Source organism: Schistosoma mansoni (assembly GCF_000237925.1).
Source record: "Schistosoma mansoni, WGS project CABG00000000 data, chromosome W unplaced supercontig 0115, strain Puerto Rico, whole genome shotgun sequence".
In the NCBI taxonomy this organism is placed as follows: domain Eukaryota; kingdom Metazoa; phylum Platyhelminthes; class Trematoda; order Strigeidida; family Schistosomatidae; genus Schistosoma; species Schistosoma mansoni.
In genome coordinates, this window is record NW_017386021.1 from 993,306 (window position 1) to 1,009,996 (window position 16,691).

The window sequence follows — 16,691 nt, forward strand, 5'->3', positions numbered from 1 at the left end:
GATAACGGAGATGTAACACATCAGACCGCATGATATACTAAAGCCTAAGATTATTAAGTCATCGAACAACTGTCACTACTTTCATACTTTTCTTTCATACCTATGTTCATGTGATACGACTAAGTGACCTTTCTGTATCCGTATCTTATTAGTATCAGTCAGTCAACTATAACGTAGGACCAGGCACATTTATGCATCGGTCCAAGTTGCCATACCTCGTTAACACAACAAGATGAACACCGGATTCATAGAAATAGTTAATTTAGTGATGGTAGTATATAAAAGATAGGTTGTATATAAGGATATAGTTTAGGAAGGAAGAACGTTATGAAGCAATTTTAATCTTAAGGTTTAAGGGAAGATAAAGAGTGTATGCACCTACGCCATTGTGATCGATTCTGAACCATGTCACCCAGAGTCTCCAACCATTGGTTACGATAGTCACGCGGACCCCAACCAAGTAGTCTGCATCTACCAACATGGCTCAGACTAGAAGTTAATGACTTCAAGGACCGATGCCACGTTTTGGTTTGGCCGCCCTTAACTCTCTTGCAACCATCCCCAATACTAGTGAGCATAGCGCATCGTGGTAATCGGTGTTCAGGCATACGTAACACGTGGCCTAACCATCTCAGTCGATGAAGATTCATGATCTCATCAACTGATTTACCATCATTCCCTAATACCCTGCGTCTAACCTCACTATTACTTACTTACCCGGTTGTCCCAGCAGATGCGAGCAATATTTCTAAGGCATCTGTGGTCAAATACTAGTAACTTACGCGTATCCTATACTCTTAATGATCACGTTTCGCAGCCGTAAAAGTAGAACAGAACGAACTGCCGCGCAGTATACTTATCCTTTAATTGATAGACGGATATCTTGCCTTCGCCATAGGTGACGTAAGTTGGCAAAAGCCAAACGAGCTTTTTGGATCCGTGCAGAGATTTTGTCAGACACCAACCCATTAGGGCTGATCAGACTTCCAAGATAAGTGAAGTTGTCCACGCGTTCGACTACTTCACTCCCTATCCTTAGTTCAGGTGTTGACGCAGACCAGTCCTGGAGTAACAATTTACATTTAGATGGGGAGAAACGCATCCCAAACATCCCGGCATTATTACTCTTCTAATATGAGCGAGAATAGTATCGTCAATAGAATTCATCATTTCATTTATTTGTGTGTGGGCTGTGATACTGCCCGGGTACCCAAACCGAAGCAGGTGGTTTTCTTAGGGGGCCACACCCCGAGCCTTTGACCTAAAGGTCTGATCCACAAGGCAGTGGAGCATCGTGAGGAGATGCAGTCCCATGGTAGCCGGTGACCAACAGCAGGTTCATTCGCCATTCGTTCCATCAGGATACTGGATCCCATGTGCACCATTGGTTTGGAATCAGGGTTTTCCAACTCCCCTAGGTGGACACTCCACATCCACCAACCCGGTTAAAGCGCCGGACATTCGCTTTTCGTCCTCTCACTTTCGTAAACAACACCCCCGCCACGAGAAGGCAGTGAGTAGGACTTCCCTGGCAGAAGCTATATACGCGTGGCCATATGAGAGCATTTGGAGAGGGAGAGTGGACTCTCCCCATTCTCGGCCGTACCAGGGCATTTAGGGACTAATCCCTCTATGGTTATCACAGGATGATTTTGATCCCTTCTTATATATTGAGACAGTAAGTGATCGTGACCAGTCAGATGGGATTACGTCCGTCTCCCAGATTTTAGCCAGAATATTAGTCAACCTAATCGCTAAAATTGGACCACCATATTTAAAGACCTCTGGAGCCAATCCATCTGGACCAGCTGCTCTTCCTCGTTTCAGAATAGTTATAGCCTTTTGAACTTCAGGTAGGGTCGGATGGCCTACTTCAATGTCCCATTTAGACTGTCTGGGAATAGTGGGTAGTTGTGCAGTAGCTGAAGGCCAGCTGAACTGCTCCTTAAAGTGTTCTGCCCATCGTTCTAAACGTCTGGACTGAGAGCAGATAAGGGTTCCGTCTTTTTCTGTAAAAGTCATCTTTCACTTCATCATGGCTGCAGTCAGTGGGAGCGCAGGCAGAAACGACGAAAAGGCAACGTGTGTCCCTATCCTTCCGAGTTCTTACGGAGCCATTTAACCGGACAGCACACAGGCGACTGTTAACGGGGATCCATTCTAGTAGTGCTTGTCCTGCCCTTGTACTAAGTGCTATGCCTACACCTGCAAGTCCACGAAAGCTAGTCATGGGGTCGCCAGATACACGGAGAGTGTGTTTCGTTGACTGTCCATTTTGGCGAGGTGAGGTCAAGTGAATGACCACATTGGGATCCTGTATGTGTGTTTCGGAGACACAGCATACATCGATGGTACGAGATTCTAGGGTCTTAGCCAAGACGGCCTGTTGACCGATTTGACTTAGGGTACGTACTTTGAAGGCTCCAATGTGTAGTTTGGAGCGAGGTTTTAGTAGACCTGGGACAGTGTTTTGCGCACTAGAATCGTTGGCCATGGTGACACTTGAGGAGGAAACCGAAAGAGGAAGTTTAGTGTTGAAAGTAGAGGTAGAAGGAATAGTAGGAAGTGAAGAAGGAGATTGATTATTAATACAGTGGTCTTGAGTGCTGCTAGGGGTATGAGGGCAGTTATCACTTCCCGGTTGCCCACACCGTGGAAGGGTTCTTCTAGGGGTACCTGAAAAGGAAATTGGGTTAGAAGTGGTCTTAATGACCTGAGAGCGTGACCGCAGTGCCCAAGGAACAACTGCTTGAGGTCGGTCACACACGACCTTTTTGTGGGTAGTTTTTGTGTTAGCTCCGTGCTTGTTGGGACCTTACCGCCGGAGACGTATATCCGTGTGATAAGGCGAGGTGTGCACTTTTAGGGTCGACCTTTTCTAACCCCACCCCTCCTTGAGGGCACCATCGCTGTTATGCTGGTTGTCTGAAGGAAACACCTTACTGCTGTCACACCTCTGTACAATCAGTAGTACGACTTCGCCCTCGGACCTTGGGTTTGCTGCTTTTAGTCTTACCGCTCTTCAACCGACCTGCCTGGCATGGTGGGACCTTGAGGAACGATTGTTCCAGCCAGTATAGCTCGGTTGGTTCATCACGATAGGCAAGCCCGACCACCACGTCAAGGTAGCAGCAACGGTTGGGTATGTTGTGTATGTTATTGGTCATGCTCCTGTCACTGCGTTTATATCGAGTTCCAGTTTTGACCTTAAAGTTGTTTCAAATGTTTCGTTATTGTGACTAGCTTCGTATAACAAGCGCTCACAATACTTGAGACGACTTGATTTATCAGTACAGGCCGCGAAAGTATTGAACTCCACGACTTTACTGCCTTTAAACCCTCCATTATGCTTGATATTCAAGTGGTTGGTTAATGGTAGCCGTTTTTTCAAATTATAGACATTCTCTAGTTCTTATAAAAAGTGCTATCGTGAAATTGAATCTATTCACATTATGAACCCATTGCAAAACTGACATTGATTTATACTATTAATAGCTATTAGAATCTTGTATGTGATCCACCACAATTGGCTGCATGAAATAAAATCTCCACAACTTGATGTCGCACTTGACTATTTTCCACGCATTTCTGGACCACTCTTTTCCTCAAGATAATTACATTGATTCGGAATCTGGCTACGAAAGATTAGCTCGTCAAGATGTAGAATGCACGTCTTACGAGGCAAAAATTACTCGTGAATGTATTGGAGGTCAGTTAAATTTCACAGATTTGTTTTGCGAAAATATTTTGCCTACCGAGCGTGGTGTTACCAAGTTTGGAGGGATAAAGGTTAGTTGAGTGTTTCCTTGTCATATTTTTAGACTGAGGCTGCTATCGTGAGTGCAGTTGAAAAAGTTAGGGACAGTGTTTTTAACAAACTTGGTTCTCGACTTTCTCATGATCGATCTGTACTCAGACCGGGAGCCATCAAATATGAGTCAGCAGGGATTGATGCTGTTTTGGATGCCTCCCTCCCAATTATTTCTCATGAGACTTTGGCCGATTGGATTGGTTCAACTGAAATTAGCACTAGTTCTTCGTCAAATACTGAACGTTTGAATTATGGTAAGAGGGTAGATATAAATAGGAAAACAAAAGAGTTGCTGGAAAAAAGATTTCGAAATTCCAAACCCCAACCGTCATACATCTGTCAGGTACGTTTTTGTGTATTGTCTTAAACATCCGGCATTATATGTTCAAATGGTTTGTGCAAAATTTTACTGAGAACTGAACTTGATAAAATATACTGTGTGACTGTTTCTTGACTTTATTATACGCCTTCTACTCGTCATGTACCAGTAGGCGGAATATAAAGAGTATGTTGCTCTTGTTATCATGATTGTAGCTAGTTGGTTAGGTGTTTCTTAACGTTATGTTTTGTATAGCTTAAATACTTAATATAAGAAAGTGCACTCACCACTTCTGATACCTCCGTTTATATTGTTGTATATCGGTCGTTGACGTTTCTAATAACGACTAGCTGTGGGATATAGTTTGATTTTGGGTTATTTCGATTTCTGAGTGTATTTTCAGTTGCTGTGGGATCCCGACTAGCCGTATATCATATACTGGTTAATGAAAACATATAACACCCTTACAACTGTCATCTCTTCCTTCAGCCACAGAAACATCTTTAGAGACTAACATACCACTCGTTTAACTCTGAATCCCTAACACACTGAAGGCTGATGCCATGATACAGTAACTGGACCCTTTGAGGTTAATGGCTTTAAACTTCACGAAGTCTATAGACATTAAACTTTAATCATTGACGAAAACGGTAGCCAATATCCTGTCTGCATCAGGTGGTTGAAGATTGTGCATCTGAGAATTAGTCATTTTCTTGGTTTGTCTTATCGCCACAACATCTTACGATAACGTGGTAAAGTGACTATAGAGATTCACACAACACGTAACAACACCAAGTTTTGTCGTGCGCTAAAAATTGACTACTTTAGGTCGTATTATATGGTTCCTGCGACACTTGAACGATTACTGCACTTTTGTTTTAAAGTTTTTGTTTTGAAGTAACAAGTTTCAGTGTTCCATATGCTTCAATGTAACTATTTATTTCGATAAAAGATCTCACTTGAAATTTGGCTTCAATAAATAATTTTGTCAAACTGTTTTCATATTGTAAACCAAAATGACTGGACGCAAATACTTAAGACTGAGTTCGATATATTTTCTGTTAAAGCTTATTGATAAAATATCCCAAGAGTATATTCCACTTAATCAGTATTTGTTTTATGTAGGGCATTTAACTTTTAGTTTTCGTTAGCATCACTAACTCTTGTTATTTTTATGTTGTTTTGCTATGAACCACAATAATATGAATTTTCACGCTTCTGTAGATTTTAATTTCATCATATATTTACCTTGGGAGTTTCATCGGTGTGGATGGATCATTCAAAAGTGCGGGTTGCTTTATCTATAGCATAAGTTATTCGGTAGTCGTGTATCATGTTGCCACTTACTCATCATTCTGAGAAAAAGTCTACATCATCACGTATAATTCTGATTAGTCGTTTGCGGATAAATCTCATATGGAGAGTTAGTTAGCCAACAAAGCACTTGCCCTTCAGCTAGTAGATGCTGGTTAAAACTATCACTTACGGCGATTTGAGCAACTGGAGAGAATCACTGGCCCTCACACAAGATGTAGATCAACGCCAATTGCTTTAATCTGTACTTAGTAGATGAGCTAAACAATCATGTAACCTTTTTTCTATTTAGTTTTTAATTATATTGTTGAAAAAAGCAGGAAGATACTCAGTACTCTCTGCATTCAGATTCTTGAGACTTCGAGCCTAATTTAAATTACAACTAGAGAACACATTAGTTTCTGTTTCGTTATCCTCTGTTAATATAATGTTGTAAAACTGTACACCAAATTACTTTGAATCTAGTATTTATTCCATGCAAAGGTAAAAATTGATGACTTCTATTGTGGTGTGGACTATTTATGCGGATAGATATAAGTAGCATGTTATAGGATTTAGAAGTGGAATGCTTACCAACGGAAGATTGAAATAAAGAGAAGAGGATGGAAAACAGAGCAATCGGATTAACAACAGAATTGGAAGAATGATGAAGTATATAAAGGACAACTCAAAGAAGATGTGCAGATGATGTATTTAATGTATGATAATCATATTTTACAAAGGCACTGTGTGGTTTTGCATAAAATAAATCGGTTTTCCTCACCAAGTCTTCGTTCACTACAGTATCAGTGTTCATAAAGTTCATTTATCAGAATACACAACCAAACAATTTAAAACTTTTGTATTTTACCTAAGAATTACAGTTAATCCACTAAAATACAAATAGGAAGCTTAAATTCGTTAGTCTCTCCATGAAGTAAATTTTTTAGTAATATACTGTCAAATAATTTAATATAATTATATCATTAATTTTCGTAATTCTGATTTCTAGGAGGATACCACTTGCGAACTCCCACCTTTAACTGAACTTGTAGATAACCCAGCATTCAATTGGGAATTTGAATTAGATACCTTTCAAAAGCAAGCTATTTTGTGCCTCGAGCGTAATCAAACAGTCTTTGTAGCAGCCCATACTTCAGCTGGGAAGACAGTTGTCGCAGAATATGCTTGTGCTCTCTGTCGGCGTCGGGGCACAAGAGTCATCTATACTAGTCCGATTAAAGCTTTATCGAATCAAAAGTTTTATGATTTCAGGTACAGTGTTTTAACTGTTTTTTGGGATGAATCACGTTTTATGTTGGTAGCTAATAGCTTCTTATTTTCCTATATTTTGTGTGCACCTTGAAAAATTTAGTTCTTATTTTGTTTTCAATTTTTAATAGGTGTCTTTAAAATAAATAATGCTTGGCATTTCAGTTATCGTAGACCATTTCAAATAGAAACTAGTGAAGGTACCACTTGCGAAATCATACTATCTACAACCTAATAATCGTAGTCTCTCTCTAAGACTTTGCTCTAACAATGAACCTTACATATCAGGGATAATCTTTTGTTTTAATAAGTAGTATTTTCTAACCTAATGGCTAGTACATCAAGTGAACGATGATAGATCAAATCAATACTAACCATCGTTTTCAGGGTCCCTAGAGGAATTTGTTATCTTAGGAGCATGCACTCAGACAATGTTTTAGTCCAAACGTACTCTAATAAAAAATCTCGGTACCGTATTAAAAATAAGTGTCTAAAAATTGACCAGACAGTCCAGTGGCGGATAATAAAGCAATCGGCGTAATAAATAATGGCCGCAGAACTAAATACGATAAGGTAGTGGTAATAAGTTAAACATTATTTACATCTAACAAAGAAGCTGAGTAAAAATCTGATAATCCAAATCATCGTTGAACATAATCAGTCAAGATTCCATGCTCAGAACAGACAGCTAAAACGATTGGCCGGACTCTGACCAGTCTTAGTTCCCTCATCATTTAGGTATAACGACGGTGGGATACAAGAATCCCTCTCCACTCTTATAAAGGTTGAAAAATGGCGGTAAGCATTCGACGCTTTTGTTCTTTTTACTATTCCATTCACTTATATCTAGTAGTCGTTTTTCTAGTTCGTTGTATTGTGTGTTTGAACTTGAGGGTTGTGTTGAGATTTTTTTGTCGTCGGTTTATGGGAGTCAATAAAGACTTCCATTTGAGTTAGTTTCACAATGTATTAAACCACTTCGCTACCCCATTGTTGAGTACGTATCTGTAGTGTTTTTATATTCTTCTTCAAGTAATCATGGTAATTAGATTTCTAAATGAAATGAACAATGCTTAACTGCATAGATCTTACATATCGTTTTTCAGTAACTTTTTCTAGACAAAGCTTTTACTACTGAAGAACGGTATATAGTTTCATTTTTACTGTGTGCTACACCAAATAGTTGTCCTAATAATTAATCTGGACAGTTTGAAAAAACTAATTAGATCAGATAGTGAAGAATATTAAGTGACATAAAAGCTTAAAATTTAGAGTTAAAATACGATTCGATACGTTTATCTGATGTCAGCCGATATCTTACATTACTGTAACTAACAGCAGACTGTTACTAACTTGGTTTGGTGTCTCTCAACTACCATTCTCATATTTTATTGAAATCGTTTGTAGACAGACGTTTGGAGATAGTGTTGGACTAATTACAGGTGATATCAAACTGGCTCCCGAATCTACAATTCTAATAATGACCACGGAAATTCTGCATAACATGTTGTGTAACGACGCTGATGTTATCAGAGATCTGGAAATAGTCATTATGGACGAAGCAAGTGTTTTTTAAATGTTTATTGCCCATGTATTCATAATATTTATTTCCATGCTGAAACAAAATACAACTCAGCATTTACATATGTATTCATAAATCCAGCTGTATCTCACCGTGTTAATTTTCCAAAAACCTTATGGATAAGGGGATTTATTGCTGAATCTCTAGTTTCACGATCTACAACACTAGAAGTTAGTCTTGTAGTTGGGCATACTTTTCTGTTTTAGTTTGTAATCCATAAATCACGTGTCGAGTTTAAAATGACTTTGTAATTGAGTCATGTTTAAAATCCGTGATCTAACAGTTGTGAACTAAGGACAATTCAATAAACTACATAGATCAGTTTTCTTTTTACAATTGTATTTCTGTAAACTGTCATTTTTGATTATTTTAGCTTGTTTAATAACGTACTCTATTTCGTAAAATCATTTCACAGAAACAAACTGTGTATAAATCCTTATGTTATCAAATTTCTATGGCCTTGTAACATTGATTATAAATTGTACTTCCACTGACACACCTCACTTCATTGAATACAACAAAGTAGTAACCTAGTGCAGTAACAATGTGCACTACTGTCTTCTTGTTCCGGATCATGGACTGAATAAGATGAACATCTGTTTAGTTAACTGGGGAATCTTATCATCAGGTCCACACCTTTCCAGATTATTGTTTTAGCTGTTACTATTTATAGATAAATAAATCGTTTGTGGTACTGATATATTTTAGTGTTCCATAATTTATTAACGTATAATCTTAGTAAAAGGTCTTTTTGTCTATTTCCAATAGATGGGATGTGGCTTCTAGTAAAATCCAGGGTGTGCGTTCCGTCCCACTTGGGACTCGTCATTTGGATGTATCTGCATCCTAGAGTTGATGTTCATTCCGGCATTCGGACTCAGTATCTTTCATTTTAAATATTAATGCTACTGATTCCTCATAGCCACTCACTTGTGCAACGAGTATGAATTTTAATATAACTTGGAAAGGTTTAGATTATTGTGTTGTTGATATTTCGACTGAATTTCGATCAGTGTTATCCATCTATTCCATACAAACTTGTTTCATAGTGGCTATTTCGTGGCAATCCCCACTGGGCACTTATATGCTAGGACTGATCAAAATTCAATCAAAATATCAGCATCGGGACAATCTAAACCATTACAAATTAAATTCTTATACTTGTAACAGATTTTGAAAGCTGTGCTAGTTCTTCGGTGGGGATACTTTTTTGTAGCTTTAATGAATAACCATCCAAAAGCAGACAATAAAACCCGGAATCTTGCGTGAATGTCCATCGGTTCAAGTTGTAATTTGTCACAACATAGAAAAAATCTAACGAAAATAGAGATACATGAATATAAATGAAATAGACACGACTTCAGCTTAAAGGCTACAATGTGTTCAATATGTAAATACAATCTGAACGTATCTGCTGGATTGTGATTGATCTCAGGTCATGTTATCGTTATTCGAACTCATGAAGGAATTCGATTATCTGCGGTGATTGACTCTTCTCAAGGATCTCATTCACGTGGCGTTGAATGTTTGTATCAGCAGTTAGGGACGTAATAATTACTGTATATCTCAATCTCTCCACACTTCCCCTCTTTATCTGACCCTATCGTACTCAGCGGTACACGAAGTGACAACCTAACATTCTCAACGTATATCTTGACGGCTTTAGTCGATTGGTTTGCCTCCCTTGTTTTGGACCTAGCTTTATGTTGACAGTACCCACTCATTGGTTTTCCTTTACACGATTATGTTCTAAATACACCATCTATATTTCATGTCTGTCGGCCATTTCTCACAAATCAAAGTTATAGCTTACCGTTGCGTTGTATATTTGCGCTTTGATAGGTAGTTTATCTTCCGAATAAGGAGACTTGCCAGTGGGCTCATTCACTTCAGTCTGTGCTGTCCGACTTAGTGACTGACTGCTACAGTGTTGACGCACCAACTAGGCGCGATTATTGTTATGATCTGGTGAAACTATACTGAATAAAATGCTTATTTACTCAGGTTCTATCATGCTAAGAACAAAGTTCTGAAAATAATTTGACTAAACGTTTTCATTCTGATTAAATATTTTCATGATCCAATCGTTATTTTATTACTGATATTATTTATGACCTCTTCCACCCGTAAATATGCTTTAATGTAAATCACAATGTATAATGTTCTGTTCGTCTTATTTTGCTAAGCATTTATTACAACTTCATTAACTAACGTATTTGCGTTTTCTACTTGAAATCTTGCTATTATTATAAGCATAAATGAATGGTGGTTAGCAGTGGAATCCAGGACGCACGGTTCATCCTTTTCGAGACTCGTCAACTGGATTTACCTGCATCCCAGAGTTAATATTCACTCCGAAACTCAAATCCAGTACCGTTCGCTTCAAACGCCATTGCATTATCCACTTAGCTACTGAGTCCTGATAGCCACTAGCTTGCGCAATAGGGTGAAGTTTTAATTCGTTTTTGTATTGATTGTTTGAATTTTCCCATTGATGTGTAGGACTGCAACCGACCAATCTCTTATTGGTATGTGTGCATCTTGTGCGGATTAATTGTAAGTGTAGCTATTCAGAGTAGTTGCTTAGACTTCATAAAATATATATTAAGTTCATTTTATTGTGTAATTTTTACTGTTCTTGCCTTGTTTACTCATCAAGGAAACTAGATGTTTTGATATCATTAGTCAGTTACTCATATTTTAAGCAATTTTAATATCCAACTATTGTTATATTTATGAACTAAACAATTGTAGTCTATCATAGTAGTTTTGTTTGATATATTTACAATCTGTTTTTCTCATTATTTAGCCAAGCAAGGTAATAGTTACTTTTTATGTATTCATTTAGTGCTCAAAATGTTTTTATATGTACGTATATTTCTTTTTCTCTACAGGTTCATTATGTCAATGATGTGGAAAGAGGTCATATATGGGAACAAATTATGATAATGCTGCCTAAACATGTGTTATTAGTTATGTTAAGTGCAACAGTTCCTAATAAACTTGATTTCGCTGATTGGTTAGGACGTATACGTGGAACTGAAGTTCATGTAGTTGCAACTAATAAACGTCCAGTTCCATTGGAACATTTTCTTTTTACTGGTATGGATAGTCAACGTAGTAAAGATCATCTTCATCTAATTGTAGATCAAGCTGGTCAATTCAATTTATCAGGTTAAGCTGTTTCCTTTTTAATGATATATATATATATGTATATATATATATAGAATAGTTTTTGTCATATAGCTATTCGTAAAGGTTTCATATTTAGACAAACATTTGTTTTTTATCCCTTCTCAGCCGTACACACCCCCAATTCCATCTACGAATGGAACACAAGATCTCTATATTTGTGATCAATTTACGATTTCAAACATTACTTCATGTGTTTAAGTTTATCAGTATTTATTATTAATAATGTTTTTTAAGTCATTATCGCTTTAATTTGTATCCTGATTCTGAAGGAACAGTGAGTCCTCTTATTTTTATCCAATAGACCACTGGAGCTCATATATCAGACTTTGAACAATTTTACTATCTGTATGAGATAAACACTATTTAATGAATACCGTTAAATTATCATGAATCCGTTTCATAGAAACTGCGAAACGTGTTATGGGAAATATCAATTTTCTCTTCATTCTAGGTGCAGTATTAAGTTTCAGTGAATATGTCATTGTTTTTCCGGTCTCTACTATTTGCGTTAAAGTTATAGGCACTGTAGCATTATCTCTTTGACTTGTATAGAATATAGGAATACAATTAGAGCCATGTAAATTGTCATCTAAAAAAATCATTTATAAAAGCCTTCGAAGCGATTTACAAACTGATTCACTAAAAAATAACTGAAATCTCCATAAATCCCCTTCTGATTAATAACTCCTGAAATATGTTTTCTTCTTCTCACATCTTCCTTACATAAATATAGGTTATAAACAGGCAAATCGTATGCTTAGCGGCGAAAAAGATGTTGATAAAAAGAAACCTACTGAAACTCCGGTAAATCCATCGAGTGCTAAGAACGCACCACGAAAGAATGCTGGTGGTAAAGTGAATACTCCAGGTCATTTCCGTGCATTACCACGTAAGTTGTAGAGAACTGTTTTAGATCAGTATGAGGTTGTTGAGTTTCATTGAGATCATGAACCGACCAATATTGTTCCACCATAAGATTCTGAAAGCACTGGACGGTGGTTTCGTTCTAGTATTTGACTCCTCAGCAGTGCGCATCCACGATCTTGCATGTGATAATCGAACCCAGGACCTTTGATATCTCACACGAACTCTTAGCTTCTAGACCATTTAGTTGAAAACCGGCAGTATTAATGTCTAGCTCCAACCAATCCACGATATTGCACTACCACCTTTGATTTTCTTCGGTGACCTCACATCCGACACAGTTGAACTACACTAGTCACGGCTTTCCACTAGAATTCGGGGAATTATTTCGAAGCTAGTCAATAGTGACATGATCATTATCAGTATAGGGTTATGGACCTCGTTAAGTTATTCCAGGTTTTCAATGGTGGTCTAACATTGATCGGTTCGTAATTTCAGCGAAATTATTTGATCATTATATGAGCTTTGTGTACACCTAGATCAAATTGCAACTCATTTTTTATCACTACACCACATGGACAGAAATTATGGGTTCAGAAAAGTACTTACAAACAGTCAAAATATTTCATGGCAGTTATTCAGTATACATTTTTTACTTAAATTTTTGCTGAACTGATTCATTTTTTATTATTTGATATACTTTGAGAAAAGAACTAATTTTCGGTGTTAAACATAAATTGAGATCAGTTGTGTACAGAGTTGTTTAACATTGAATATCAATAAATCTATGCCAACATTAGGTTTCTGTGCCGGGGACTGAATTTAGCACGAATATTGTTAGCTTCACAATATTTATTTAATTAAACACATAAATATGGGTACAAAAAGGCACCAAATATATATGCGCCACAAAAAAATGATAATGGGAAGAGAAAAGGGGTAAGATGCCTATATATATATACATATGGAACAAAATTAAGAGTAGTAATGGGGGAAACTGAAATGTACAAGCAGAAGAACTCTTTCAGTTAAAGAGGCTATAACCACTCTTTATGAAGAAAGTAAAAGAAGGTTACAGCAGGATGGCCACTGGCTTCTATTGTGAGCCATATCTGATAACGTCTCTAGCCACTGTGTTGCACCATCTCTTGGACCCCAGCCAGGGAGTCGGGGAGGACCAACAGAAGCCAGCCCTTTCCAGCTTTAGTTCATACCACGACACCATGTCATGTCGTAGAACATGTCCAAGCCACCGAGGTCGGTGTTTCAAGATAGTGACATCAACTGAATTGTCGTCGCTCTGTCTGAACACACGATGCCGAAACCTCTGCATTGCTAACACGGTTTTGCCACTGTATGTCAGCAATCTTTCGGAGACAACGATGATCAAACAGAGTTGTCTTTTAACATGTTTAGCTCTGAGGCCAGGTCTCACAATCATAGAGTAAAACCACTGTCACTGACGTGTTGTAGATCCGACCTTTTACAGCCAGACTAACATAACGAAGGCTCCAAAGGTGGTCCATATTGGCATAAGCCGCTCTGGGTTTCACTATACATGAATTGATCTTATCATCCATGCCACCATCAGCACTTATGCAGCTACCTAGATACACGAACTTCTCGACTACTTCAATCTTTTCACTACCCAGGGTGAGTGCAGGATTAGGGTCCTGCCAGTCTTGTAGAAGTACTTTGCACTTTGAAAGTGCAAAGCACATATCGTAACTATGGACACTGATTGCCAACTGATTAATTGCGGATTGCATGGCAACAGATCCATACCGCCATTACCTACATCTATCAGAGCTGTTTCCAGAATGTCAACGATGGCAAAGTTGAAGAGAAATGGCAAGATTGGGCAACCCTGTCTAACCCCACTGCTTGAATGGAACAATGGAGAGAGGTGGTTGTATGCCCTCACTCTGCCTGAGGTGATTGTATGTAGGGCCTTTAAGATGTTAATAAACTTCTCAGACACACCTTTCTTCACTAGACAATCTCAGAGAACAGTCCTGTCCAACGAATCGGAGATATACTTATCCCCTGATAGTTGTTACACGGACGACGTGAACCCTTTTTAAAGATAGGGATGACCATCGACTCATCCCATAACGTTGGGTCACTCTCTAGCTTTCAGACCTTTGTAAACAGCTCAGTCGATTCCTTAGCCAGAAAGTCACCACCATCTTTAAACAGAGCTGGAGGTAAGTCATCTGGGCCTGCTGATATTTAGCGTTTCAAGAGTTGGGGTTCGTTGCGGACTTCCGCCTCATTTGGCGGAGCAGTCGTCACCGGCCATGGTGGACAGGACAATCTGATCGATGTTGTCAGTGCAGCAGGTGAGTTGAACTGCTCTTGAAAGAATTCTGCCCATCGTCCAATACGTCGATAGATGTTAGTGATGTATGTGACAATTATCTCTCGCCAAAGATTTTAAGACAGACGGACGACTCTCTGACACCAGATGGGACTACTGTTGGTCTATCATTATCTGTATTTACGAGTTGATTTGATATACCAGCATAGTATTGTGGAAATAATTCGAATCAGTCACTAGAAAGAAGTGGAGTCTAGCGACTGACGTAATAGACTCTCCATATGAGGACACGTCTGTCGATTGCAGGCAGGCGTTATCAACTAAATCATAAGGATAGTTGGCTTGTTAGAATGATGTAGATAGGAAACAAACGTTATTATGTGTTTTAACGGAAATAAATTACTACTTTATGCCAGTGAGTAGGATGTGTCTAGCCCTCTTAGTGACCATGAACAAAGCTTTCAAGCATTATTTGGAGGTCACCGATAAATAGAGTACATTTCAGTGAGTTTTCAGCTTTTTTTGTTTAAATGTTTGGGGTATCAAGTATCCTCAAGCACTTTTACACTCATCTAGTGGGTGGGTGTTGCACTGGCGATTTTGTTTTGAGCTCAAATCTTACTTACGCCCTTCTTTCTCCAGCAAGTTGTGTGCACTAAACTGACATGTGCACAGAAGACATAAGTATTTAACTTTATACTGCCTAAGTGAAATCATCAGTGAGAATTTTGTTCTTTTACGCAGCACCCACCGAATAAATGAACGGAGAAATTAACAAAGATTTCGGATATCAAACTCTTCTTGAATACTGTAAAAAGGACGGTTAAATAATCTATCATTTTAACGTAATTATTTAGCAGAATGTGTACGAGTTTTAATGAGATAGGTATCTCATTGTCCTCAGTTATCTTCTTCGTTCATTATGAAGTCAATATACATGTAGCTTCGAAATCAAATTAGTCACACTTTATATGTAACTACATTTAAATCTATTGTTTTTCTGTATCAATAGTAAAGAAACGGATATAATTGTTTGGTTATATATATATATATATTACTGAGAATGGTCAAAATAAAAACTCTATTTCCACTGTATATTCTACTGCTTTATTGGCCACGGTTTGTGATTGAAGATTACAACAGTGTTATAACATCTTCTTAGGTCTTCCCACACTATGTTGGAGTTTCAGCCCGGATCTTTATTAAATAATACTACCGTATTTAATCTTCATTTTTCCGTTGGTGCCATCACATGCAGAGGAACCTTCGTTACCTTTGTACGTAAGAACTTCGTACGTACGTACATCAGTTCCAGTTGCCATACCACATTAACAGAGAGATGCAGTTGTCGATTCAAATCCTACAGTAGTAGAAGTAGTAAGAGTATAAGCAGTAATCCGAAAGACTTTTATTATTATTATTATTTGAACACATAAATATTGGTATAAGGAAGCACCAGATAAATATGCGCCTCACAAATCTCATTTGATTTTTGTGAGGGCTGTGATACTGCCCAGACTGAAGCAGGTGGTTTTCTTAAGGGGTCACACCCCGAGCCTTTGACCTGAAGGTCTAGTCCACAAGGCAGTGGAGCATCGTGAGGAGATGCAGTACCATGGTAGCCGGTGACCAAATAATTGGTTCATACGCCATTTGTTCCCTCACGATACTGGAGCCCATGTGCACCATTGGTTTGGAATCAGGGTTTTCCAACTCTCCTAGGTGGACTTTCCGTGTCCACCAACCCGGTTAAAGCGTGGGACATTCGCTTTTCGTCCTCTCAATTTCGTAAACAACAACCCCGCCACGAGAAGGCAGTGAGTAGTACCTCCCTGGTAGAGGCTGTATACGTCTACGGCCGTACCAGGCCATTTGGGGGCGTCGTCTCACTAGTTTACACACAAATTGTGTATCAAAGCCTATTACATGAACTCTTTGATTGGCAAATGAGTTACGTTATTGTTTAATGTAGTATATTGATTCAAACATTTTTAGAATAATTTTATGTTTATTTCACTTTAATAGCAACTAACGG

General features: G+C 38.2%; 1 protein-coding gene across 1 annotated transcript; it reads left to right on the plus strand.

The window, feature by feature from the left end:
* Positions 1-3,493: 3,493 nt before the first annotated feature.
* Smp_028550 (DEAD/DEAH box helicase, fragment) lies at positions 3,494-11,456 on the plus strand (the record flags this gene model as incomplete). The annotated part of the gene is made up of 5 exons (XM_018791010.1): positions 3,494-3,789; positions 3,822-4,154; positions 6,436-6,698; positions 8,103-8,262; positions 11,172-11,456. Exons 1-5 carry the CDS (start codon positions 3,559-3,561, stop codon positions 11,454-11,456), a joined length of 1,272 nt encoding a protein of 423 aa, XP_018645799.1. The 5' UTR covers positions 3,494-3,558.
* Positions 11,457-16,691: the final 5,235 nt, after the last annotated feature.